Source organism: Primulina eburnea, chromosome 10 (genome assembly GCF_022965805.1).
Source record: "Primulina eburnea isolate SZY01 chromosome 10, ASM2296580v1, whole genome shotgun sequence".
Taxonomy (NCBI): Eukaryota; Viridiplantae; Streptophyta; class Magnoliopsida; order Lamiales; family Gesneriaceae; genus Primulina; species Primulina eburnea.
This window is the reverse complement of record NC_133110.1, coordinates 9,396,623-9,424,206: the sequence shown is the minus strand read 5'-3', so window position 1 is coordinate 9,424,206 and position 27,584 is coordinate 9,396,623. Positions and strand designations below refer to the sequence as shown.

Genomic DNA, 27,584 nt, shown 5'->3' with positions numbered 1-27,584 from the left:
TTAAAATAAAGAAGAAAAATTAAATATACATTTTTTATTAGATTCAAGATTAGTTTCAGAATTCATTATTATCAATGGAGATGACATAAACAGTTTCTGAAGTGTTTGCCCTCAAAAGAGCAATCCAATATTTCTTTGATTCCGGTAATAATGGAACTAAATTAGAAATAAGATCAATATGTCCAGAATTGATCGAAACAGAATTGGAACCAGCCGTTCAAGTTTAACAGATGAAATCAACTAAGAAAAAACACTAAGTATGGGATCGGTTCTGATCAAACCAGACAAATTGGTCTAAATTTCAAATTTCTTCTAGACCAAAAGGAAGGATGTGCTATTGACATTTTTAATATTAGTCTCCTGGTCCGAGCCGAGCCATATCAACTCCATAGCTATCAAATCCTTAGGAGAGTTCGAGTATCAGGAGGATCGACTTAGGCCCTTACTCAAAATAAGCTCAAACCGAGCCATGATCATATCCCCACCCCAAAATAAGATAGGGTTGACTCGAGCATTATCTTCTGATTATCGATAATCGAATCTTCAAAATCTTGATAAATAAGGAAGACACGTAAATCCCAAAGATTTTGGGATAAATACGAATCTTTCAAAATATGGCAAGAGACCTATCTCAATAAGGTAACATGCCCTTCCACCTCCATAAATACCAAGATAGATACTAGGGTTTGATTTTTTCACTCGTTGCTATATCTCACATTATTTTACTTTTGTTATCTTCATTGAGCATCTGACTTCAGCATCAGAGGAGTCATGCCGAAAACACTCTAGGTTTTTCCACTGCCTATCCGACCACAGAAGATACGAAGACTTTACTCACCAGATCGGACCCAGAATAATTTTTTTGTTACATCATCATCATATTTGAATAAATGAAAGTAGTTTTGGAAAACAAATCCTCAAAGATGAACTTCAAGGACAGAGTTTTCATCAAAATGATGGGATTTGGTAAAGGTTGCATTACATTGATTTCAGGACAATCTTTTGAAGGACAAAAAATCAATAGGATTAAAACATATTACATATGCTCATCTCTACGTGCCAACGAATCTTCTTTTTCACATGTATATATTCATAATATAAGGTTGAATTGGATTGAAAGATTTGGACTTGAAGTGAGAGGAGTATTTGAAATCACTCTATGTGAATTTGGACTTGAAAACCTAAACTAAAAAGCAATTTGGACTTGAAAACATAAACTTACTGTTTAATTGATCACTTTACTCACTAACGGATGTATAACAAGCAAAATGGACCTACACAACAATCAATAAACAAATCGTCTTTGGCCTTTATTCTCACACACAACACAATATAGTGCCAATAATTTGGATACATAACACTGATAATAAAAATAACAAAGCACAACCAGAGTTGGTTTACTCATCAAGGGCGGGAAAACCATTCGTCCTTGGCCTTTATTCTCACTTGCAACAAATCACACACAATGCAGTACCATATTCTCTGCATGCCACTCATAATATATATTTCACATATATATGTATACATACTTCCCAGCTAACGACGGAAGCTCCTAACCTGGCGCGGTGGTGGAACCCCATCTTCTTCTTCTCCTCTGAGTTTAACGAGAGTATAGATGGCTGCTCCCGCCACAGCACCAAGTGTTGGCGCCACAAGATATATCCATATCGACTTGTAATTCCCTGCAGCAACCGCTGGCCCTAGAGTTCTCACTGGATTCATTGAACCACCGCTAGATGGCCTGTAGGATGAATAAATGTCGTGCATAACAGTAAGTATTGATACATATCAATCAATTAGAACGAGATCTTTAAGTTATAAATTTATGTTATATCGACTGAAACACACCACTACATCATACAGTTACCCTAATTTATGTTACCTACCCAGCAACAAGGATGTTAAGCAAGACTGTAGCTCCAACTGCTATACCTGCCAGTTCTCCTACCTGTACATTCACCAAAATTTCAGTGAATCAATGCTTGGAAGATATAGTATATTAAAATAGAGGAGGATAAAGATGGAGAACTCACGGCACGGGTATCAGTAGCAACTGCTGTTACCACAAAGAGTAGATTAAATGTAATGAGGAACTCTAGTGCAAAAGCCTGACCGTTGCTGACAGAAGGCACGGTGACACCTCCAGACAGAAAAGGGTGGAATACGCCTTTGAGTGCAAATGACGCGCATATAGAACCTGAGACCTGTGCGGCAATGTATGCAGGCACGTGTGCCCAAGGAAAGTGACGGAATACCGCAAATGCTATGGTGAGCGAGGGGTTCAGATGTGCTCCTGAGATGTGTCCAGTTGATAGGATTATTATCATCACTGCCAATCCCGCGCAGGCCGCATTTCCAAGCAGTGTTTCAACTCCATTATACTTTTGGTTCACAATTGGCCCAGCAGTTGCGGCAAATATCAGGATGAATGTCCCCACAAACTCTGCCCCTACCTACAAAAAAGACAGTAATATAGGAAAGGTCTCAGGGCTTTGCCTTACATTCATCAAAGGATAGATACTCCAAAGGCGGGAAATTCAATCGAAAATTTATTGAGAAGGATGGATGCGTGCTCTCTCATGTGCAGATCATGTAAAACTATAAAACAGTAAAAAAAAATCTACATATCGATCAAATCAACTCACGAGTTTATGGATTCTCTCTATTGATCTACTAGCATCGATGCAAAGAAACATCTGAAAACTGATTGAGAAAAGCTCCCAACTCGATTGAGAGAGAGAAAGTTGAGCTTATGAGGAAGCCTCAGAGCTCAAACAGAGTGACAAGACTCACCACTAATAGCTAGTTACATATTAAAATGTGTTTTGAGTCCAGAAATGTGGTCGTTAGAAGTCTCCATTAGATGAAAAGCATGATGGCCAAAATTTGCATGCTAAAGTGCAAAGGAAATGGATAGTGGTGGCAGCATTCGAAAGTTTTTTCTGCGTGCGCACGTAGGATCAAAAGAAAGACTGCTCTCGGAGAAGGGGTACAGTTGGGCATAAACGAAGGATTCACGTGATACAGAAAAGCCAGATAAAAAAAGGGACAAACACATATCAGATGTTGCTAAACTTAATAAAAATTTCTTAGAACAGAATCAGCTGGCTATAACATGTACATTAAGCAGTAATTGCTTAACCAAAGTAAAAAAAATTCTATCATACTTTTTTATTTCCATATTCACATGCAATTTCATATAATTTTGATAACCTGGAGGCATCTAAGGACAAGCAAATGTTGACTCACTTCTATAAAAGACAAAAACTTGTGTGAGACGGTCTCACAGATCATATTTGTGAGACGGATCTTTTATTTGGGTTATACATGAAAAAATATTACTTTGTATGCTAAGAGTATTACTTTTTTTATTGTGAATATCGGTAGGGTTGACCCGTCTCACAGATAATGATCCGTGAGACCGTCTCACAAGAGACCTATTCTCTATAAAAATATGCTACAAAGAAACTTAGAATTGAATTTCTGGCCCTACGTGTTAGAGTAGAAGCCCATCAAACCAAAAAATTGGGAAATGAGATGAATATATCTTATATTAATTTCGATGAAATGTGAATTATGGTGAAGCTTTGAAGAAGAGAAGCAAATCTAATTAACATGTCCTATGAGGATGAGTCTTTTTGAAAGTACTATACTTGCATTCGATGTTGAAATGTTGTTAATCCAATGAGTCTTTTTGAAAGTACTATATAGTCCCACATGACTTTTGAAATTTATATAGAAGAATTAATGGGGAAAGTTACTATTTAAAACTGCTTATTTCTTTAATAGATGGGACGAAAACCTTGAAGTATGAGCTGTGATAAGAATTTGATGGAGTCAGTCAGATTTAAAATAAATGCATTGAGAAAAGGAACTATAAACAAAATTGACATAACACATGGTCTACTGTGTTGAAAACACAGCATACACTTTTTACACGAGATTTTTTACACGAGATGATAATGTATCATTTCATTTACTCTGACAACTTTTTAAATTTATCTCATATGATGTGATGTCCACAAGATGATCATGTGATCATCTCGTGTAAGAAGTGCACAACATCGAGTGCTGTATTTTCAACATAGTGAGGATCCAAGATCATCTCGTGTAAAAAGTGCACAACATCAAGTGCTGTATTTTCAATACAGCATCTCGTGCAAAAAGTGCACACCATCAAGTCCTGTATTTTCAACACAATAGAGTATCCAAATCCATGATAGATCTAGTACCAGCTCTTTATGTATGTTCTTTTCCCTCTAGCAAGTAATTAATTATTGGCGAAATGGCATATATCACTGATGTGAAATCTCGAGTTTGCTGATAACCTTCTCTGAAAGTTTTTTGAGTTAATAACCCTATGATTACAGATCCATAGCATGTGCACCCTTCTGGCTATGTTTTGTGATGCACGCGCTATTAGTTGCGAATATCCAAGTTTTTATATAAATGAAAAATGTCTAAACTACCGTTAAACAAGTGTTATGAACTCTTCTATCACTCTTTATTGAACATTTTAATTAAAACATCAATGCATTAACTTATATTTCCAATTAAGTTTATTTATATAATTACTTTAATTAATTTAAATAGTAAACTTTATTTAAAAAACAATTAATCTTAAACTTGATTTAATAGAATAATACAAGTTACTATTAAAATATATTTAGCATATAACTAATATTAAGATACAATAGTTATGTATAATTTTCATAGTTGTTCAATTAAATATATAATTATAAAACAAAATTAATTTAATTATTTATTTAAGTAGGGGAAATTTGTCATTTTTATTTTTTATTTGACTAAATTCTGAGTGTGCTACAAATCTAAAATCAAAGGGGGTAATAATAGCTCAAAAAACTCACAAAAAATTATCAACAAACTCGAGATTTCACAAGATGATGATATAAGCAATTTCCCTTTGCCACAATAACATTTAATTTCTTATATTTCAAAAATATTCTGTACAGCAAACAAACAAAAACCACACGTTTTTTAGTCAAATTTTGCTTGTGTTGATCCATAGGACCTGAAATTTTTAAATATGCACTAAAAATATCGTACACGCTATACGTGGTGCTTGCAAATTAATATTATTAGAACGTTTTTAGTATTTTAAATAAATATTTAACAAATTTTGACTGTGTACTTTTAAACAAAACGAGGCTTAGTATTTAAAACCAACTTGTTAAAAATAATTCATTATTTATTTTATATAATTAATAGTACTGGCGTCGACAGCTGGTGTCATGATGCCTAGTTAGAATAGAGATATGACTTCTTTTTTATTACAAAAATAATTAAAAAAATAGAGTTGTACAAGAAAGGAAAACTATTATTTTTAAGGGGAAAAAAAGGAAAAATAAATTATATTCTCTTTTTTTTTAAAAGACTAAAACGGTCAAATAAAAAATAAATTATAATTTCCAACCCAAATAATTGATTGAAATTCTCGATATGTCAAATCAAAACTTTTTATTCTACAATTAAATGTTATCAACCATCGTGGAATCGAGGGGATTTGGATAATATATATTAAATCATCTCGAAAAATGGACAAAATAAATGGGGACATTTTTTTTATCTAACCAGCTTATTTTGTCATCTACGTATCTGTTATTTTATGTAAACAATTATTATTATTATTATTATTATTATTATAATAATAATAATAATAATTATTATTATTATTATTATTATTATTATTATTATTCATAAGTATGAACCGTGAATTTCATCTCGTGACATCAATCACTTCAAATATTGCTAGTACATATCATTATTTTGCTACAATCCGCCTTCTGATTTTAAATCAAATTTGTTTGGATCGATGAATTTCATTTAAATCGTGAAAAAAGATTCGATGGTGGATTTTGGAGGTATTTGACATCTTTCACAATTAATATAATATCTTTCAAGAAATTTGAAAATTATAATCTCAAATATATCGATTCAAACACGGAATTTAGAACATTTTACATCAAATAGAATTTGATTATGATTATTGTTAAATTTGATGATATTCTCTCTTATTATAATATTACATTTTTTTCAAGTACCAAAATCCAAAAACACCCCATTAAGTTACAAAAAGACTCAATTTTTATTTAATCATAAAAAATTATTTTGTAAATCTTAACTTATATATAAATAACAACATAATGTAGCCACTTTCAAAAATCTTTTTATATTTCTAAAATTATTTATTTATATTCATCAATATTTTAAAATATTGAAATAATTATGTCATCTCTAATAAATGATCATTTAAAAAAATCATTAATTTGAAAATACCAAATATTAAACCCATCATAGAGTTACTTTAATTGTATATGAATTAACAATACTATGTAACTTAAAATATCAGTATTTTTTTTAAAGATCTTATTTCAATGTAATAAAAAAAAAACTATAGATTTGAAAATTTACAAGATTGATCATTGCACCAATGGAAAATAAAGTTGAAGTACAAATATTAGTCAGAAGTCGAACAGATCTACGTCTACTCTGTCAATCTAATAGTTGTTACTATCTCAGATAAAAAGAACAAATTATTAATCAACCAAATAATTATAAACAGGAACAAATTGTAAAATCAAGGAAATTATTTTTTAAAATGCTCATATTATTATTTTTTTATAATTTTTTTATCGAAAATATCGATAAATTAGACTCGTCTCACGGATAAAGATCAATACGAATTCGAGAGAGAGAGAGAGATGATGAACAGACCTTTCGAGTCAGGGAGATGTCATTTGGAGAGAAGCCTGTGAGGCATGTGTGAGGCGTACCCCATGTTGGCGCGTCCAGAGGCAGGCACTTGCACCGAGGCATTGACTTGCGATCGTACGAAAGTGAATCCACCCGCAGCGAAGACATCAGCGGAGTCGGGGTACCCGGTGTAGCCGGAGCCGACATGGTTGGCGTTCCCTCCTCAAAGTCCGGCATCGGCAAAACCAATCCAAGTTCAGATTTTTTTTTTCTTTTTCTAATTTGTTGTTAAGAAGAAACTGACGTATAAATCGGACGACGACACAGTTACATGATATGCAAGTTTTTATAAAGTTGTCGCTACAGGAGTTCCGGAATGGTACCCAGATCGGTAATGGTAGAGCACTATCCGATCGATCAAAGAGATAGCAGAAACATGTAAGCAAATCTTTTTTTTTTTTACTTTTTTTTTTTGGTTGCAAAAAGTGGCCGAGTGGATTGAATGGAAGATGACTGAAATTACATGATTTGCGGATTTTTATAAATGTGCAGCTACGGAATCAAGGAAAGAACTGGGATACCCAGATTGATAATATCAAAAACAGTGTCGGAATGTTCGAGCGAAGCGATAATGGATCATAATTGCGTATGCAACAAAGAACGGGAAATGGAATAGGAGTGGTTGGGTTGTTTTTTTTTTGCTTTTTATCAGCTTAAACTAGGCGCAATTGTATCCCCAGCAAGTATAGAAGAGATGCGAGTGTAGGGTGGAATATAAGGAGTAGAGGACAATGGCCAACCAGCCAATCGATCTCAATTAATTATCAAATATTGTTTTTAGATGAATTATTATATTGTTAGAAAGTCAAATGCCCAGCAAAGCTATATATTTTATTATACTTTACTTTTTTTTTTTTATGATCGTCACTCTTGCCGCACCGCTATATTTTTTAATGTATTTTTGTGACAATTTTCTTTACTAACAAATTCCAACACATGTGATCTTTTTCTGTGTGAATCGTAAGGAAAGCTAGCGTGTCTAATAAAATAAAATCGTCAATTTAATCCACAGCGAGCGAATTCCAGTTGATTCCAATATAGAGAAAAATTAAACTACCGTGTTTGGCTTTGTGTCAATGTTTTACGAGGATGTCACGTGGATTACGGATACCAATCGATGCAATACATGCATGTGTTCCGTTAAATATAACGAGTGTTTTTGTGGGAAGGATGATAAAAGAGAGAAAAAATCATATGATTTTGTTGTTTTACGATTTTGGATCTCTATGTTTTCGATTTTAGTTTTCTATTTTTTGGTTTTTGAAATATGTTTTTTTTTTCTGACAAGATGTAATATATGTTAGAGCTACATCAGCACCATGGTCGGGAAAAAAGCTAAAACATAAAAAAACAAGAGTAGGTCTCTTGTGAGACGGTCTCACGAATCTTTATCTGTAAAACGGGTCAACCATACCGATATTCACAATAAAAAGTAATATTCTTAGTATAAAAAGTAATATTTTTTCCTGGATAACTAAATAAGAAATCCGTCTCACAAAATACGACCCGTGAGACCATCTCACACAAATTTTTGTCGAAAAAACAAAGATAACGGCATTTTAGCCGCCCTTTTTCATGGATAATTATGACAGGACGCTATAAACGTTAGAATCGCATCAGCATCACGTCAGAAAAAAACAAAAATATCCAAAAAAAAAAAAACCAAAGATAGTGGACTAAAAATAAAATTTGACATAGAAATGATCAAAATCACAAGAACAAAAAAAAAACACACGCATAGTAAGGGAAAATAAATTTTCCCAATTATAAATTTACTAAAGTGAAAATGAGAAGAGTAGGTCTCACGTAAGAACGTCTCACGGATCTTAATCTGTGAGACGGGTCAACCCTACCAATATTCACAATATATTAGCCTAAAAAGTATTGCCTAAAAAGTAATACTTTTTCATGAATAAACCAAATAAGAGATCCGTCTCACAAAATACGATCCGTGAGACCGTCTCACACAAGTTTTCTACCAAATGAGAATTACCATATTTGTAAGTTCAATTTGTTCACGTTTAAATATCTTTGAATACGTAGAATTTGTTCTTAAAATGATAATGAAAAATTGCGGTTAAGCAAGAAAAAGAAAAGGGTAAAAATAACTCTTATTTTGACAATTTCTCTACGTTTTGAATTAAAATCCAAGTCCTGTCTTAAAATTTAAAGCCAGCTTTTGATTTTTTTTTTTCCATTTTTTAAATAAAAGTTACCCATCTTTTTGACTAATTCTTTGTATCACCGCCATTGGTTATGAACTATTAATTACGAAATATTTGGCGATGACCAGCGCCAAAAAATAAATATATATGTGTGGACCGTACAGGCCGTAGATACTAGACGGGTAGAATCATAGGGACGGAGTTGAATTTAAAAATCATTTTTACAAAGAAAAATAAAATAAATTGTGTATTCATGTATGTTAAGATGCATACAAAAAATAACACACGACAGATTACATTATTCATATTTTAAAAAATAAGTAATAATTGTAATATAAAAAGTAATATTTTTTTGTGAGTAACTCAAATAAGTGATATGTCTCATAAAATTGATTCGTGAAACTATCTTATAAAAATTTTGGTTCAAAAAAATAAAAATAGCTACCTTATTATAAATATAATATATCAGTTCGCGTTTGGATTCATGAATTTCAAATGTTTTTTTTTATATTTAGAGAAGTAAAACCATAAATTTCAAATCTACATCTTACGTTTTTATATAATATTTCATGTTAATAAGAATGAATTTCAACTTCACTCAATAATTGTGCTCGATAACGAAACCAAACAAATGAAGTTATGAAGACCAAAAAATACATTACAAATTTTAGGAGGGCAAATGCTACATCTGATATCATAATCTATAAAAATTAAAAATCTTCTGGCTCTGATTATGTTTGTATTATCAATATATAAATAAAAAAATTTAAACTTAATATTTAATATATTATTTTATTATAAACAATAAAACTAATCTTTATTTTAGAGCAGTTTTCTTGTGAAACGGTCTCACAAATCTTTATCTGTGAGACAGATCAACTCTACCGATATTCACAATAAAAAATAATACTCTTAGCATACAAAGTAATATTTTTTTCATGGATGACCCGAATAAGTGATCTGTCTCACAAAAAATGATCTGTGAGACCGTCTCACATAAATTTTAAATACATATCTCCACGTACGCCACCCTCGTTTAATACAACGTAAAAACAAAAAACACAGCCATCTGATTAATCTACAAGTTGGAACCAAAATAGAAAACAAAAATATCTTAATGTGTTGTCGGTTTTGGAGAGGTGTATGTCTTGTATGTATCTATCTATTTTCGTGTGTCTATAGTTCATTATTCATTAAATAAAATTTTAAAATAATTGTATTAATATAATTCCAAACTGGACGCAATACAAGGGGCCCTCCCCATACAAATAATTCGTTAAAGATAATAAATAAAGCGCATGCTTTTACGACTACGGCCCCCATCAAAGTCAACTTCTCCATCTCCGATTCATTTCAATAATTTAATTTAAAATAAATAAAAACGTTTTACAAGGAAAATAAAAAAAAAAGCACTATATTAAGCAATAATATTGTCCCCGATGGTTGAGTTTAATCTAATCTTAAAATATTATCGAAAAATCATAAATGCTTTATCCACAGAAATTAAAATGGAAGTTAATTTAATATGTTAATTTTTAATTAATCCATAAATAAATAATAATTCTAAAAACTATCAAATTACCGAAATGGTAAAAAAAATGAAACAAATGAAATATAATTGAGATTTTGATAAGAATAACCATGTTCGATGAACAAAAAAATTTACACAAAATTGAATAAATGAAATATTTAAGCAAATATTATATAAAGTTAAAGTGAATCAAACAAATAATAAATAATAAGATGAGATGCAACATCACAGGTCCAAAAGACCACAACACACTAAGTAATCTCAATTTTTAAATTATAGATATAACTAATCAATAACAAAACATTAAATGAAAACCAATATTTTGCTTTTAATTAATAATTTTGATGTACGTTGGATGTATCACTAACGTCAAGGACTATATTATTTTGATGTAAATATTTCTCTCGGTTTAAAAAATTCACCAAGTCCGAGCTACATTATAAAGAACAATGTAAATCAAATATATGATTATTGGGTTGGACCTGAAGGGGTGGGTGTAACGACTATGACTCATCTCAACTCATATTCATGTATCACTACTGGTCATCGGTCGTAGGTTGGTCCAGTATGAGTAGTAGCACATACTCACGCAACATCACTCATAGAATATCTAATCCTTAGGTCCAGCATGAGTCGTATCACATATCCATGCAGCATCACTCATATAATATCTAACCCTCAGAAAGTAGGTTTTTCGCTTCCCCAACAATCGAACTCAGAACTTCCAGACTTAAGTCCCTAGATTTCTAGAGTGTTGATACCAATTGAGCTAGTTTTTTTTTTTAACGACCATAGGCCGTAGGCTTATCCAACATGAGCCTCAGCCCATAACACTCTAGTAATCTAGGTACTTAAGCTTGGAGGTCTCGGGTTCGAATGATAGAGGAGACGAAAGAAATCAGTTTCCAGATGTGAGATGTTCTATGAGTGATTGTACATTGGCATATGCTATGGCTCATGGTAGACTAACATACAGCCCATGATCAGTAGTTGTGCATGATATGAGCTGAGACTCGTGTTAGATTATCCTACGGCACATGGTCGTTACAGTCGGAGTGGACTGAAGCCCCTTCCTTGTGTCTGTCCTTGACAAAGATAATTGGCTGCAATTTTAAAATAATACGTACTCTAAGGCATCGCTTGGTTTATGGATGAGATAGTGAATGATAAATGATACAAAGATCATAACATAATATATTTGGATAAGATAATGATACATAATACAGATCTTTCGTAGAACTTGAGCCAAGCACGGGAAAAAATAAAAATTTACAATCAGTTATATCTTACCATTTGGTGCCTAAGAACCTAAGATGATCTGATCCTCTTGAAATGGGCGAGCCGGGTAAGGAGCTCCAATCGGATCAAATCAACAATTTTTAATGTTTTGGGAATTTTGAGCGAAGACAATGGATTGAACGGCACCTGCAAACAATGAGAAGAACTCGTGAATGGGCGCCGAAGGGGTTTCCGACGTAGCCACTCCGATGATAAAGTCAGCAGGCTGTATGATGATGAACTTCGAACAATATTTTAGGAAAAATACGTAGAATGCTTAAAGTTCAAAGGGTCTGTTTTCTTTTTTTTTGGGGATCATTCAATGACATTAATACCTGCTATTTATAGGAGAGGAATGGGTAGTTACCTCGATTCCCGCGTCACCTACTAAGTCGGTTTACCATACTAGCTTCTGATGACTTCTCGGACACTCCAAACCCAAGTTGCTCTGGCGGATTAGATTGATTGTAACGATTACACTTGAGTGTGGCTCATTTATCGAGGTAGCTCTATTCTCGAGGTTGCCCAAGTGGGTATCCAACCGAGAACATTCCCTGGACAGGTGAGAAGCACCCGGCCAACTCTATGAGGACCCGGGCTACGGATAAAGGATTGCGGATGAAACCATCACACCCGGGAAGGGAAAATTTACCCGGGCATTCACAAAACTACCCGGTACCCTAGTTTGTACCCATGGGATTCCGATGAACAAACCCATATCCTTATAGGGGTATCACCACCCATCCCTAAAATAGTCGGGCTAGAGCTTGACTCGCTGTCCCGATTCAATCTTTCCTGCTCTCTCCCGGATTGCAAGTGTGAATAAGTACCGAGTGAGGGAACTTCCTAAGCGTCTGGTATCTCATACCCCCGACTCCTCAAAATCTGATATTTACTATTCTCGAGAGAATCGATCGAATACATCATTACGTATACATTAATGAGGATTTTACTGAAAACTACTCGTTTTCCAAGGTAATGATGAGTCTGTTCCCTTGATAACCGCACACGTCTCTTCAATTGTACGCACGATTTCCTAGGCGTCATATGATCGTCCGATTAGATTTGAATCGAGGGCGGAGATTAATTCTCTTCCCTATAAATAATGACCTTGCTCATTCTTCCGTCTCATCAGTGCAATGGCAGGTTCAAGCAATTCGAAAGTTCCGGATATGGCTGAAGAGCTCATGGCATCTGCAATAGAGAGAAGAAAAATGACTATGGAGGACGAAGTCTTTCACAAAATACTTCACTTCTGGGAAAAATTATACAAGCTGGAATCCTCTCAGTATGTAGAGGGGGTTCCTTCTCCTGAGAACGTGGCTCTTATGCGGAAATATCGTTGACGCCTCGGTGTTGCGGAGTACGTGGACATCTTTACCCACCATGGTGTCTACGCACTAATGCTACAAAGGGAGCTGAAGATCCTGGAGGATATATCCGGGTCAGATAGCTTTGGCAAGACCGCTACCGGGAATCTTAGTGGCTGGTTGCACAAATGGAAGATGTTTGTTGAAAAGGAACATCTTCGTGTACTCTCTGCCCATTTCTTTTAATTAATAAAATATCTTTTTCGCTTTGTTATTGCCTGTATCTGGTAGAACGTCAAAACTAAATTAACAATAAGTAAATAACGAAGATTAACATGGCTAATACTCCTCAAACTTAAAAACCAAATGCCTGAGTTTTTGAAATCCCGCCCTATCGATCAATATGCCCGAGTCCCGAATTTGTAGCCCGGGAAAAGGAATAAGCCCGGACCAAGAATCCTCTGGTCTGCTGACGTGATGTCATAATGATATGAGATTTATTAAATTCCTGCCAAACGAAAACGTTCTGTATTCCGAGGTACATCAGATTTGATGTTTCGATAACCGTCAGACCCTCTCGTCTGCCCAGCGCAATTTACGAGGGGCGTTCTGATCGTCTACCTGTCCAGATTGGATGGCTTCGATCAACTTTTGAATAATAAAGGAGATGCTTCGACTGGCTGAGGCTCTTGGACTTCCTTGCTTGTCTATAAATAAGAGGATACAGATGCAAAATAAACCTTAATCCATAATGTCGAGCTCAAGTGGTTCCAGTGCCTGCAGCAGTACACATGTCCTGGTGACTCCGGAAATGCGTCCTCATGTGGAGGAGCTAAAGAGAAGAATTGAACAACGCATATGGGCGAAGGTCATGGCCGTGCGGGACAAGGTTTATGATCTGGACTATACCTACCGCAATCGTCTCGCCCCTACCCGAGTACAAAGAACAAGAGCAAGGAAGTATATCCGAGAGTTTTCAATAAACCGGGTAACAGATCTGGTTGATGACGAGGTTCTGCTGCACATGATGTTGTGGAAAGAATGGCGTGCTTTGGACAAGATAATGAAGGATGAATCCTTTGTCAACCTCCGTATTCACGAGTTAACTAATTGGATAACGGAGTGGCAAGATTCTGTATCTGATACAATGGATCCCATAACTCTTCGTCGTTTTCGTATGTAATGGAAGTTTTATTGATTTTTCCTGCCTCGTTATTCTGTTGCAAACAAATCCTGTACAAATTAATGCGAACTGAAATAACAGACGTACCATAAATTAGGATAACCCAATCTCTAAGACTGAAATTACACTTGTGACATATTTGGTGAAAATATGGTCCCCGGATCTGGTATCTCCTGCACTTAGAACATATTCGAGCTAGTCAAATCCTTGAATTTGTAACAACATACCGGGGTATCGAACTACCTGGTCCTAGAAATTACCATCCCGGGTCTTTAGGCTTCCCGAGCTACGAAACAAACCCACCGAGGTATTCAAAACCTCCCGGCCCATCCACACAACATCATAATGACACGTGTTACTCTATCCCAACGGTCAGTAACGTTTTCGTATTTCGAGGAACAGTAGGCCTGACACTTTTAATGATTGCGCGTGTCCCTTCGCGTACTATCCGATTCCCGAGGGTTATCTCGACCACCCGTTTAGATGCAAATCAACGGTAGAGATCAAGCCCCCTCCTTTATAAATAGTGGTGTACTCCTTTGCCAGAATCACTATTGAATTCAAATTTCAGCGGAACTCTTGCGCTTGGTTTTCTCTACTTCTTCGGCGTGTACAATCATTTTCCTCCGGCGACCTCCCCACTGTCTCTCTTATTTACTCGTAAGTACTCTTCTTTCAAAATGTCTAATTCTACCTCTTCCACGTCGGGGGCCAACGCGCGAGGCTCGCCTAGCGACGAATCTGCTGCGTTACGCTCCGATGCTTCTCAATCTCCCCCGCCCCGTCGCTCTATCACCCAACCCGCTAAGAAACCAGTAGCCTCTCCAATCATACCATCTTCCTCTAAACCCCTCCCTCCTAGTCACTCCCGAGCTCTTGCCCAAAAGAAAGGTAAGGGTAAAGCTCGGGCCACGGGCCCTCCTCCCATCGAGGTCCCGGGAATTCCCTGGTTCTCCTCTCTGAGCAGCACCCTGCGCTCAGGGGCGGATGAGGAACTTAGGACCTTGGGTAACATTCCTTCCAATCTTTCTATCCTAATACCCGGGTCCTCTGACAGGGCAAAAAACCCCCCTCCAGGGTATACTACTTTCTTCCGGGACCAAATTAAGAATGGTCTTAGGTTTCCGATTCACCCCTTTTACATTGCAGTTGCCAAATTTTTTGGCGTACCAGTTAACCAATTCCACCCTAATTCTTTTAGAATAATGGCTGCTACCTATGTCCTCTTCAATATGAACAATTTTCTTATTAACCCCCTTATCCTTCATTATTACTTTTCTTGCCGTTTTGGGGACAATGCCTTTTCCCTGACTGCCCGGCATAATACTCGCTTCCTTGATGATATACCCTCTTCCCAAAAAGGGTGGAAAGGAAGATACTTTTTTATTCGACTCCCGGGAGATCTTCCCTGCTTGACCGGTTTTCTCTCCTCTCTGCCTACACAACCTTCCCTCCCCGGCACTTACAAATTCGAAGAACCCTTCATTGTGAGCCAAGATTTGGTGGAGGGGCGCAGATACTCATCTTCCACACTAATTTTTGATGATAATCTGACCGCGTATGGGTTGAGTCCTCGGGCTGAGGATCCCGAAGATCATATTATTGATGAGGTGGCAGGCTCGGGCTCTCAACCCGGTAATTCGCCCCTCTTTCCTGCCGCCTCCTTCCTTGCTCCCTCCTTGATTTTTTTAACATTATTTCTTTTTGTCCAGACAATTCCGAGATGCAGGCAGCTTTTGCCAAAAGACGAGCAGCTGAGAAAATCGCCCGGGAACAGGAGCTTGCGGCGCGCCGTGCAGCTACCGAAGCAGAAAAGAAACGTGCTGCCGAGGAGGTGTCTCGAGGAGTGGCGGTTACTGGGGAGGATCCTCCCCGGGAAAATACTTCTCAGGCAATGGATGAGACTGTAGAGGATGCTGAAGACCTCGCCCCTCTCAGTCAAAGAAAAAGAAAAGCCACGGCGGAACCCGAGCTGGTTGTCCTGGAAGGCCCATCTGAGGGTGATCCCTGCACTTCCCCACCTGCACAACCCCGACTGCCTCCCCAAACTACTGGGGCCTCAACCTCCGAGCTCCCTTCCAACAATATTTTTTTCGAGGGAGCTACTGTTAGTGGTGCTAAACGCTTCAAGCAAATGCTCAGCCCCACTGAAGCAATATTTTTGAAGAGCATCCCTGCCACTAACAGATTTTTGGAAGGATCAAACCGGCTTCTCTCGGTAAGTTCTTCGTCTTACAGCTTAATATTGATACCGACTTATTCTTCCTGACTTTTGTCTCTATCCAGGCGGCTCAAATGATGGTCTCGGCCTTTGAGGAAGTGGCGGCAGTGGCCACCAGGACGAATAGACAGGCTCGGGCGTCTCAAGAAGTTCATGACCAGCTCCGAGGGGAGATTGCCCGGGCCGAGAAGCTGCACGAGGAGAAAGTTGCCGGGCTCCTTGCTTCTTTGGAAAGAGCCAATCAACAATTGGCTTCAACTCAACATGCTCGAGATGAGAGTTTTGCTCGAGAAGAAGCCTCTCAAAGGCAAATTGCTTTTCTGGAATCCCGAGCTCGATTTCTTGAAGAAGAAACCACTCTCCAACAACACCGGGTTGTGGCTGCTGAAGATAAACTCAAGCTTTTCCAGCTCACTCATGAGGAATGGAAGACTGTCTTCCTCCGATCCTCGGATTTCCAAGCGGCTGTTGAAGATAGATCGTATAACTACTTCAAAGTTGGCTTTGCGAAATGCCAGGAGCAATTTGAGGAGGAGGGCTTGATTCCGGCAGACAAGGAGGGCTTTCCAGACATAGATCGAGCTATTGACTCCCTTCCCAAGGATGATGATGCCGACAAGGAGACTAAAAAGGCTCCTGAAAAGACTGGGGAATAGTCTGCTGTAGTATTTTTAGTTTAAGATTGTGTCTTTAGATTTTCATATTTCCTTGTGTAATTCTTGGCCCCGGGCTTTGGCTATAAAAAATCATTTTTCTTTGCGCAATACCTTGATCTCTAGCGGACCAAATATTTTATATTCGATAGGAATTCAAAGAACGCGAACCTTGCTAAATACGGAGTCTTGAGCCCGGGTGTAACTCCTTGGGCTTTTTAGAACCAAGGTACGGATCCTTGGGCCGGGGAGCATGTCCCGGGACTTGGGAATGGTCGAGGTGTGTGGCCCCGAGCCAGGGTGTAGTGCCCTGGGCTTTTTTAGAACCCAAGGTGCGGAGCCTTGGGCCGGGGAGCATGTCCCGGGACTTGGGAATGGTCGAGGTGTGTGGCCCCGAGCCAGGGTGTAGTGCCCTGGGCTTTTTTAGAACCAAGGTGCGGAGCCTTGGGCCGGGGAGCATGTCCCGGGACTTGGGAATGGTCGAGGTGTGTGGCCCCGAGCCAGGGTGTAGTGCCCTGGGCTTTTTCTTCCGGAATGTGGGAGATAATAACACAACACTTCTGTGGAAAACAGATATTTCATTTACGTCTTTCGGTGAATAGATTACATCTGTCAAGTATAAAATTGCTTTAAATTAAATACATTCCAAGGTCTTTTGAGAGGGCGTCCTTGTGCATCCTCTAGATAAAAAGATCCGGAGCTGACTCTCCGAGTGATTTTGTAAGGCCCTTCCCATTTTGCCTCTAATTTTCCCACCTCTCCTGCTGGATTAACCCTTTTCATGACTAAGTCTCCAATTTGAAAATCTCGGATTCGGACCTTCTTATTGTAAGATTTCATCACTCGACCTCTGTATGCTTCCATGCGGATATATGCTCGGTCCCTCTTTTCCTCGACTAAATCCAACTCCCTGGCTCTGCTTTCATCATTATCGTGTGGGTAAGATTCTACCCGAGGAGAAATCTCTCCAATCTCAACTGGGAGAACTGCTTCAGAGCCATATACGAGGCTGAAAGGGGTTTCTTGAGTCGGTATCCGCGGAGTGGTCCTGTAGGCCCAAAGAACACTAGGTAATTCTTCAACCCAATCCTTCCCCTTACCCTGAAGTCTCGTCTTCAACGCTTGTACAATGATCCTATTGACAACTTCTGTTTGGCCATTTGCTTGAGGATAAGCCACAGAGGTGAAGGATTGAGTGATCTTCATTTCTTGGCACCATGCAACAATTCCTTTGCCTTGAAATTGTCTACCATTATCTGAGATTAATCTCCGGGGCACTCCGAATCGGCATACAATATTTTTCCACAGGAATTTCAGTACCTCTGTTTCCGTAATTCTTGCCAAAGGCTCAGCTTCCACCCACTTGGAAAAGTAATCGACTGCTACTAACAAAAATTTCTTCTGAGCTCGGGCAAGCGGGAAAGGACCTACAATGTCCATGCCCCATTGATCAAAAGGGCAGGATGCCCAAATAGGCTTCATAAGAGTAGCCGGGCTGTGTTTGAAATTTGCATGATGTTGACAGCCTTCGCAGGTTTGAACCACCCGAGCTGCATCTTGACCCAGGGTTGGCCACCAAAATCCTGCAAGCATGGTTTTTCGAGCTAGAGACATTCCTCCGAGGTGCTCCGCGCAACATCCTTCATGAATTTCCCGAAGTACATAATCTACCTCCTTTTTAGGCAAGCATTTTAAAAGAGGCCCCTGGAATGATCTTTTATACAAGATTGCGTTTAAGAGCACAAACCTGGGAGCTTGTCTCTTGATCTTCTGAGCTTGACCTCTGTCCTCGGGTAGTGCACCCTTCTCAATAAATCTGATTAAGGGCGTCATCCAGGAGTCTTCTGGATCGGGTGTTCCTTCTTCGTCCATCGAGAGGATCAAGCGGGAGACATGCAATACCTCCCGGGTGCTCACTTCACTTAGGGATGCTGCCATTTTTGCCAGAATATCTGCCTCGTCGTTTTCTTCTCGGGGGATTTGCTCGATACTCCAATCCGAAAAGCCTTCTGCTCGAGCTCTGATAAGTTGTAGATATTTCAACATCCTACCATCTTTAGCTTCATACACACCCTTTATCTGCTGTGTTACGAGTTGTGAATCAGAATATATAATTATCCGGGAAGCCCCGACTTCTCGAGCAGCTCGTATTCCAGCTAGCACAGCCTCATACTCGGCCTCATTATTAGTTACTCGGGAGTCAATCCTTATTGCCAATTTGATTTTTTCTCCCGGGGGAGATATCATCACGACTCCTACTCCGCACCCCGCAAGGCTAGACGCCCCATCTACAAAAACCCTCCACACTTCTTCTATACTAGGCTGGATCATCTCAGATAAAAAGTCTGATAAAGCTTGTGCCTTGATAGCCACTCGTGGTTTGTATTCGATATCGTAGTCCCCCAATTCCACCGTCCACTTAATCATTCGCCCGGATACCTCAGCATGGGTCATGATTCTACCAAGAGGGCTGTTGGTAAGAACCACTATTTGATGCGATAAGAAGTAAGGTCTTAGCTTCCGAACGGTCACGATCAAAGCCAATGCAATCTTCTCCACCTCTGTATATCGGAGCTCGGGCCCTCTTAGAGCGTGGCTGACATAATAGACAGGCTTCTGATCAGAGCCTTCTTCTTTAATTAACACTGAACTGTCAGCATGTTCTGTAGAGGATAAATACAGGAATAATCGCTCCCCGGGCTCGGGCTTTACTAACACCGGGAGCTCTGCAAGATGAGCTTTCAAGTCCTGGAAGGCTTGTTCACATTTATCGTCCCATCCGAAGTGCTTGGCCTTTCTCAAGACTTGAAAGAAAGGATAACTTCGGTGTGCTGATCGGGATATAAACCGAGAAAGGGAAGCAATCCTTCCCGTCAGCTTTTGCACCTCTTTTACAGACTGGGGAGAGGGCATACACAAGACAGATTTTACCTTCTCCGGGTTTACCTCAATTCCCCGATCTGTTACCATGAATCCCAGAAATTTGCCACTCTTTACGCCAAAAATACATTTAGCCGGGTTAAGCTTGATCCCATGTTGCATGAGGGTGGCAAAAGTTTCCTGTAGATCATCAATAAAAGTAGTGACCTCCCGGGTCTTGCTTAAGATATCATCCACATAGACCTCCACGTTCCGCCCCAGCTGTTTCTCGAATACTTTGTCCATAAGACGCTGATAAGTGGCCCCTGCATTCTTCAACCCGAAAGGCATTACAATATAACAAAATGTACCTCCCGAAGTGACAAAACTAGCTTTATCTTGATCTTTTTTGGCCAAGGGAATCTGATGATACCCCTGGTATGCATCCATAAAGCTCAACAGCTCATAGCCCGAGGTAGAATCTACCAGCTGGTCAATCCGGGGCAGCGGATAATGATCTTTGGGGCACGCTTTGTTTAGATCGCGGAAATCTACGCACATGCGCCATTTGCCAGTGGATTTAGGTACTAAAACCACATTGGAAAGCCAAGTAGGGAATTGAATTTCCCTAATATGCCCCGCCTTCAGGAGCTCCTTGACTTGTTCTGCTATGACTTTGTCCTTTTCAGGACCAAAGTGCCTCTTTTTCTGCTTCACAGGGTGAGACCCCGGGAGGATGTTTAAATGATGCTCCGATAAAAAGGGGGAAATACCCGTAAGCTCCTGCTGGGACCAGGCAAACACATGAATGTTAGTTTTTAAACATTTAATTAAACTTACCCGGGTGGTCGTGCCGAGATCCCGAGCCACCCGGATCTGCTGTCTTGGCCCAATCTCCACCGCCTCCTGCTCTTCCTCGGCCACAAAGTGTATCTCCCCTTCCTCCACTATCCTCCCTCCTGTCTCACCTATCTTAGCCCTCTTCCCCTCCTTCTTAGATCTGTTCTGATCCGCTCGGACCGCTTCCACATAACACTTTCTAGAAGATGGTTGATCTCCCCGGACTTCTCCTACCCTTGCTCCCACAGGAAATTTTATTTTCTGGTGGTAGGTAGACGCTACAGCCCTTAACTCATTCATGGCCGGCCTCCCAAGGATGATGTTATACGATGAGGGGGAGTCCACCATAGTGAAGGAAGTCGTAACTGTTTTCTTGAGATCGTGAGAGCCCAAGGTTAGAGGTAAAATAATCTCCCCTTCCGGATAAACCACGTGCCCGGCGAAGCCAAAAAGAACAGTTTCCACTGTTTCAAGGTGATAGCCCTGTAAATCCATCTGCTCAAAAGCATCTTTGAAAATTACATTCACAGAACTGCCTGAGTCCACGAAGACCCGCAGAATGTCATAGTTCGCCACTCGGGCTTGGATCACCAAGGCATCGTTGTGGGGTAGATTCACCCCTCTTAGGTCCTCCGGGCCGAAACTGATGATTGCCTCACTCTTCCTCGATCCTTCCACCTCCAAACACTCTCTCCTACTCCTTGACTTCCTCGCTCGATTGGAGTCTCCATCAGTAGAGCCTCCGGATATCATTTTAATCGTCCCTACAACCGGGGGTGACTTCTTTCTTTGCTCGGGTTCAGGCCCCCTCCTCCTTCCGGGTTCGATTCTAGGATTGTTTCTCACACCCCCTCCCTGGGAACTAGATCCGGGCTGCCGGGACGTCCATGGCGGCACCCTAGACATCTGGGTATTGATAATGGGCCTTGGGAGGGAAGGCGCAACATAATTTCCCTTCAGAACTTTGCAATCCTCAGTGTTATGGTAGCCTAGCTTGTGAAGCGCACAAAATCTCTTTTTCTCCGGCCGGGCCAGTTGATGATCCGGGGCTAAATCCCTACTGCATTCCTGCACCTCCCTCTCTCGGGCAATCTTCAGAGGCACATTATGAGAGAAATGCCCTGAATTGCCCCTCTTTTGTCCCCTCTCCTCGGGCTTAGATACCCGGTCTCCTCTTTCTTTCCTCACCGCTTCCCTCTTTTGTTTCTGGGCTTCCTCCATATTTATGTACTTTTCTGCCCGGGATAAAAGATCCTCAAAATCCCCGGGCACCTTTTTGGTGAGTGATTTGAAGAATTCACCCTCTCTCAAACCCTGGGTGAAGGCAGTAGTCTTGGTCTCGGTGGCACAAGATGGGACGTCTAGAGCCACTCTGTTGAATCTTCTGATGTAAGCCCGCAAACTCTCCTCAGGGCTATGCTTTACCTCAAAAAGACTGAAGGCGGTCTTTTTGTATTTCTTACTACTACTAAAGTGGTGTAGGAATACCTTTTGGAAATCTCGGAACGAATGCAAGCTTTGGGGGGACAAACCCTCAAACCACCTCTGAGCGGAATCCACCAGAGTGGTCAAGAACACTTTGCACTTGATTCTATCAGTATAGCAGTGTAACATGTCCATGTTCTCGAATCTGGCTAAGTGCTCCTCCGGGTCCGCATTGCCATCATAATCTTTTATTTTGGCAGACTTGAAGTTTCCAGGAAGAGGTTCCCGAACAATGATATCGGCAAATGGACATCCCTTTGCCGCGGCCCGAGCAGAGCTGCGACTTTCCAGCTGTCCTTCTAGGACCTTCATTTGCTGCTTTAAATCTTTCAACTCCTCTGCTGTAGTCGGAGCCTTCGACCCGGCACTATAATCTACATTCTCTTCACTCCCTTCCTCCTCCTCCTCCTTTCGCCCCTGCTCCTGCTCTTGCTCCTGCTCCTGCTCTGGTGGTGTGTTACGTCGAGAAACTTCTTTCCGGGCCATAGCATGAACCATTGCATCAGCCATCATTTTTTTCAATTCCTCTCGGGTCATGGTTATAAGATTCTGGTCGGTATTATTAACGTTTACTTGTCTGGAAGATTGTCCCCCGTCCGCCTGGGCCCGGGAGTTATCTTGGTCTGTTCTTCTGGTACGAGCCATATCAACGCCTCGAGCTAAATATAATTTCCCACAGACGGCGCCAATGATCTGATCCTCTTGAAATGGACGAGCCGGGTAAGGAGCTCCAATCGGATCAAATCAACAATTTTTAATGTTTTGGGAATTTTGAGCGAAGACAATGGATTGAACGGCACCTGCAAACAATGAGAAGAACTCGTGAATGGGCGCCGGAGGGGTTTCCGACGTAGCCACTCCGATGATAAAGTCAGCAGGCTGTATGATGATGAACTTCGAACAATATTTTAGGAAAAATACGTAGAATGCTTAAAGTTCAAAGGGTCTGTTTTCTTTTTTTTTTTTGGGATCATTTAATGACATTAATACCTGCTATTTATAGGAGAGGAATGGGTAGTTACCTCGATTCCCGTGTCACCTACTAAGTCGGTTTACCATACTAGCTTCTGATGACTTCTCAGACATTCCAAACCCAAGTTGCTCTGGCGGATTAGATTGACTGTAACGATTACACTTGAGTGTGGCTCATTTATCGAGGTAGCTCTATTCTCGAGGTTGTCCAAGTGGGTATCCAACCGAGAACATTCCCTGGACAGGTGAGAAGCACCCGGCCAACTCTATGAGGACCCGGGCTACGGATAAAGGATTGCGGATGAAACCATCACACCCGGGAAGGGAAAATTTACCCGGGCATTCACAAAACTACCCGGTACCCTGGTTTGTACCCATGGGATTCCGATGAACAAACCCATATCCTTATAAGGGTATCATAAGACTTGCCATCTCGATTCATGTGATATGTACAGATACATTAATTAGAAAAGTGGCGATATAATAAATATAGCCCTTTTATTTTCGCTATATAATTTCGTGAACTCGTTTTTTCACAATATAACACTATAATAATGCTTTCGAATGGAACAATTTGATTTGCAGTGAGGGATTTTAAAAAATATATTAAAAATTAGAAGTAACATATAGTTTTTTATGGTATTTAAATTAACAAAATTAAACTTGACAAAAACTTGTGTGAGACGGTCTCACGGGTATTATTTGTGAGACGGATCTCTTATTTGGGTCACCCATGAAAAAGTATCACTTTTTATGCTAAGAGTATTACTTTTTATTGTGAATATGGGTAAGGTTGACCCGTCTCACGGATTATGATCCGTGAGACGGTCTCACATGAGACTCACTCATTAAACTTAATCATCGTAGATAAAACATTAAAATAGAAAGTTAAAAATTAGAAATAATATAAAAACATTTTTATTTATATGTTAATTATATTTAGACATTTTATATTATCATCGAATTTTTTTATATAATTCAAACTAATCAATGATTATATTAATATTGAAAGCCAAAACAAAATTTGTATAGATATACTTAATGAATATGAATTAGTAGGTTGTTGATCAGTTCGGTTTGATTTTCCATTTTGAAAATATAAAATTCGATATTCGAACCATTTTCCGAATAGTTTTCCTTCGATTATGTTTTCTAACAAACAGTTCGGTTATTTCAGTTCAGTTTATTCGATTTTGATAATTATTTAAATTATTAATTAAAATATAATTTTAAAAATCATATATTATTTTTTAGTTAATTTATTTGTAAAACTGTATGCTAGAAAGTCTAAATGAAATAAATAAATAACAATCAAATAAAAATTAACAAAAAAAATCTTAATTCACTAAATATCATGATATAAAAAATATAATTTAAATAAAATTATTAATTAAATTAAATTTCGGTTTTTTCGATCGGTACGATTTTGACAAATAAAAACCAAAACGAACCACATAAATTTCAATTTTAACATTTTTACCCGAATTTAAAATTTGATTTTCTATTGAGTTCGATTTTCGGTTTCTTGGGTTTTGGATTTATGGGTTTTCCAGGTTTATCCAAAGATTAAGCACCCTTATGAATTATGGAACATGTTTTTAAACAAATTTTAAGAGATTTGTAAATTTAAAAAATTGAGTGGGTATATAATGTTAGAAAAAATTGAGGGGCGCCACTAAATCTACCAAGGATATATATAAAAAATATAGGCTTAAGTTGTTCACTATTAAAAATATAATGACGACACAAATGTATATATATATACAGAATGTGATTGTGGCTCACGATTTTTGTTATATATGAATTTTATTGTGGCGATGGTAACTAAAACCAGTAGACCAGCAGATCAGAACAACTAGATAGTTTATCAGTAGCTGCTGCTCTAGTAAAACTAAACCAGTAGAAAGAGGGCTAACTATACAAACCAGTAGAGAACACTTTCTAACGTTGCTACCTTAATTGTTACCGTTAAAGTGTTCCTAGTACCAGCATTAATTGCAGCATTAAATACTATACGGAGTCATTTAATGCATATTACCAAATTGAGTATAAAACAAGACTGATTGTTTTATAGCTTTTCTGCAGGAACCTATTTCGGTAATAAAGCTGATTGTATCAGTTATCTGAAGACTTCTCTGTTTATGAACGTTGAACTCAGTCGATTATATATACTTGGATCAAATCCTTGTTCGATACGACACTTCGCATAATATCATTTTTCAAGGAACAAAGCTACTCTCTTATCAGAAAAATATCATTCATTCTTGAGCGTTGTCAAGTTCAACACAAAGAAAAGTAGCACACGCTTCATAGCTTATATCTGATCTTGTTAAAGATCATCTTGTGCTACTAATTCTTACACTCTTCACAATCTTTACTACATCAATATTTTATCAGAAGAGTCTGTAATCTGAAAAGAGTCTTTTCAGAACTTTGTGTTCCACATTTGTGTAAAGTTGAGAAACTAAGAGTTTCAGTAGGCTGAGGTGTAAGTCCTTCTGAAGTGGGTGTGTACAAGTGTTGTACTGTAATATCCAAAGTCTTTTAGTTATACTTTCTGGAAACAGAAGAAGGGGAGACGTAGAAGAGTTTATCTTCGAACTTCCATAAACAACTGCTGTCTACTGCTTTATTGTTTTTCAACTACTTCATCAGATTATTTCCGCACATTCTACTGTAATCAGGTGAAAGTTTTCTCACAAGACCAACTACTATCCTTAACAGGATTCTAGTACTTCATCCTCACGAAAAACGAGTAGAGTTTATTCACCCCCCCTCTAAACTCAACTTCGATCCTCAACAATTGGTATCAGAGCAGGTTATTCTTGTTTGTGAAAAACTACAACAAATGGCACACTTCAGCAAGATTCCTATGTTCTCTAAGGAAGATTTTGACGACTGGAAGATAAGAATGCAAGCTCATCTTGCAGCACAAGATGATGACATGTGGTACGTCATCACAGATGGTCCACTGAAAATCTTAAAGCCTAACACAGTTGTTGCTGTTACTGACGGTGCACCACAGATGGTCGAAAAATCAAGAAGTGAATGGACCAGTGAAGATAAGAAAAAAGCCAATCTTGATAATGTGGCGAAGGATATATTGTATAAAACTCTTGACAAGAACACTTTCAGCAAGATAAAAATGTGTTCTACTGCAAAGGATATTTGGGAAAAGCTCATCCAGATATGTGAAGGAAATGAGCAAACAAAAGAAAATAAACTGTCTGTAGCAATGCAGAAGTTTGAAAATCTGAAAATGAGATATGGTGAAACTCTAAATGAGTTTGATGAAAGATTCAGTAGCTTGGTCAATAAGCTAGCTGCTCTGGGTAAAGAGTATAGCAACAGAGAAATAGCCCTCAAGGTGATGAGAGCCTTACCCAGAGAATGGGATGTTAAAACAATGGCTATGAGAGTATCCAAAGATCTAAACAAATTGGAACTGCACGACTTATTTGCAGATCTAAAGGCCTATGAATTCGAATTGGAAGTAATAAGTGGAGAAGAGCCTTCAAACTTACCCACCAAGGCCCTTGCTGCTACTGCTACTACTTTTACTACTACTACCTCTACCTCTTCTACTGCTGCTGCAGTTGTACCTCAAGTTTTACCGGCTGTGATCATTGATAATGCTATGGAGAAGACTGCTGAACAAATCAGTAGTGATGCTATGTCCTTATTTGTAAAGAAATTCTCCAGGTTCATGAAGAAGAACCATCGAACCTATCAGGGTCCCAATCGCAACTTCAAGAAAGATTCACCATCCGGTGATATGGGATGCTTCAACTGTGGAAAGATAGGTCACTTCATTGCTGATTGTCCCAAACCAAAGAAGGATGATCAAAAGAGAAAGGATTACAAGAGAAATGACAAAAAGTCCAGAAGAGATCGAAAAGCGATGATTGCCGAAGAAAGCAAATCTAAATGGGCGGACTCTAGTTCTGAGTCATCTGACTCAGAAAGTCATTCCAGTGACAGTGATACAGAAGAAGTCAAATGTCTAATGGCAGACAATGACTCAACCTCGACATCTGAAGAGGTATTTGATTTTGACTCTAGTGAATTTACACAAAATGACTTGATTGATGCACTGCATGAAATGGTAAAAGAATATTCTAGACTTTCTCAATCGTTTGAAGAAGTTAAAATTGAAAATCAGAAATTAAAAAGTCAGAACAGTAAGTTAACTTGCTTGCAAGTAGACAGCTGCAATGATTTACAAGTTGAGATGAGTAAATTAATAACTGAGAATGAAAGAGCCAAAGCAGATTACCAGAAGGTGCTTTCTGAAAACAAGAAGTTGTCGCTAC

The 27,584-nt window shown here is 38.7% G+C and overlaps 1 protein-coding gene across 2 annotated transcripts; it reads right to left on the bottom strand.

The window, feature by feature from the left end:
* Window positions 1–1,287: 1,287 nt before the first annotated feature.
* On the bottom strand, window positions 1,288–7,273 carry LOC140803061 (probable aquaporin NIP5-1). Of its 2 annotated transcripts, none has more exons than XM_073158752.1 (4): window positions 6,736–7,273; window positions 2,034–2,453; window positions 1,887–1,948; window positions 1,288–1,741 (listed from the first exon to the last, which is right to left on the bottom strand). In XM_073158752.1, the coding sequence occupies exons 1-4, from the start codon at window positions 6,949–6,951 to the stop codon at window positions 1,537–1,539; spliced, it is 903 nt and encodes a 300-aa protein (XP_073014853.1). In that variant the 5' UTR covers window positions 6,952–7,273; the 3' UTR covers window positions 1,288–1,536. The 2 variants fall into 2 exon arrangements, with proteins under 2 accessions (XP_073014853.1, XP_073014854.1); XM_073158753.1 differs by lacking the exon at window positions 6,736–7,273 and adding an exon at window positions 2,646–2,943.
* Window positions 7,274–27,584: the final 20,311 nt, after the last annotated feature.

What these genes read in the sequence shown, in the direction of transcription:
- LOC140803061 (XM_073158752.1), bottom strand. Translation starts at nt 6,951, where the DNA reads ATGCCGGACTTTGAGGAGGGAACGCCAACCATGTCGGCTCCGGCTACA. An exon ending in TTGCTACTGATACCCGTGCC is followed by an intron (nt 1,949 to 2,033) that starts GTGAGTTCTCCA and finishes GTGAATGTACAG; the next exon opens with GTAGGAGAACTGGCAGGTAT. An exon ending in CTTAACATCCTTGTTGCTGG is followed by an intron (nt 1,742 to 1,886) that starts GTAGGTAACATA and finishes TTCATCCTACAG; the next exon opens with GCCATCTAGCGGTGGTTCAA.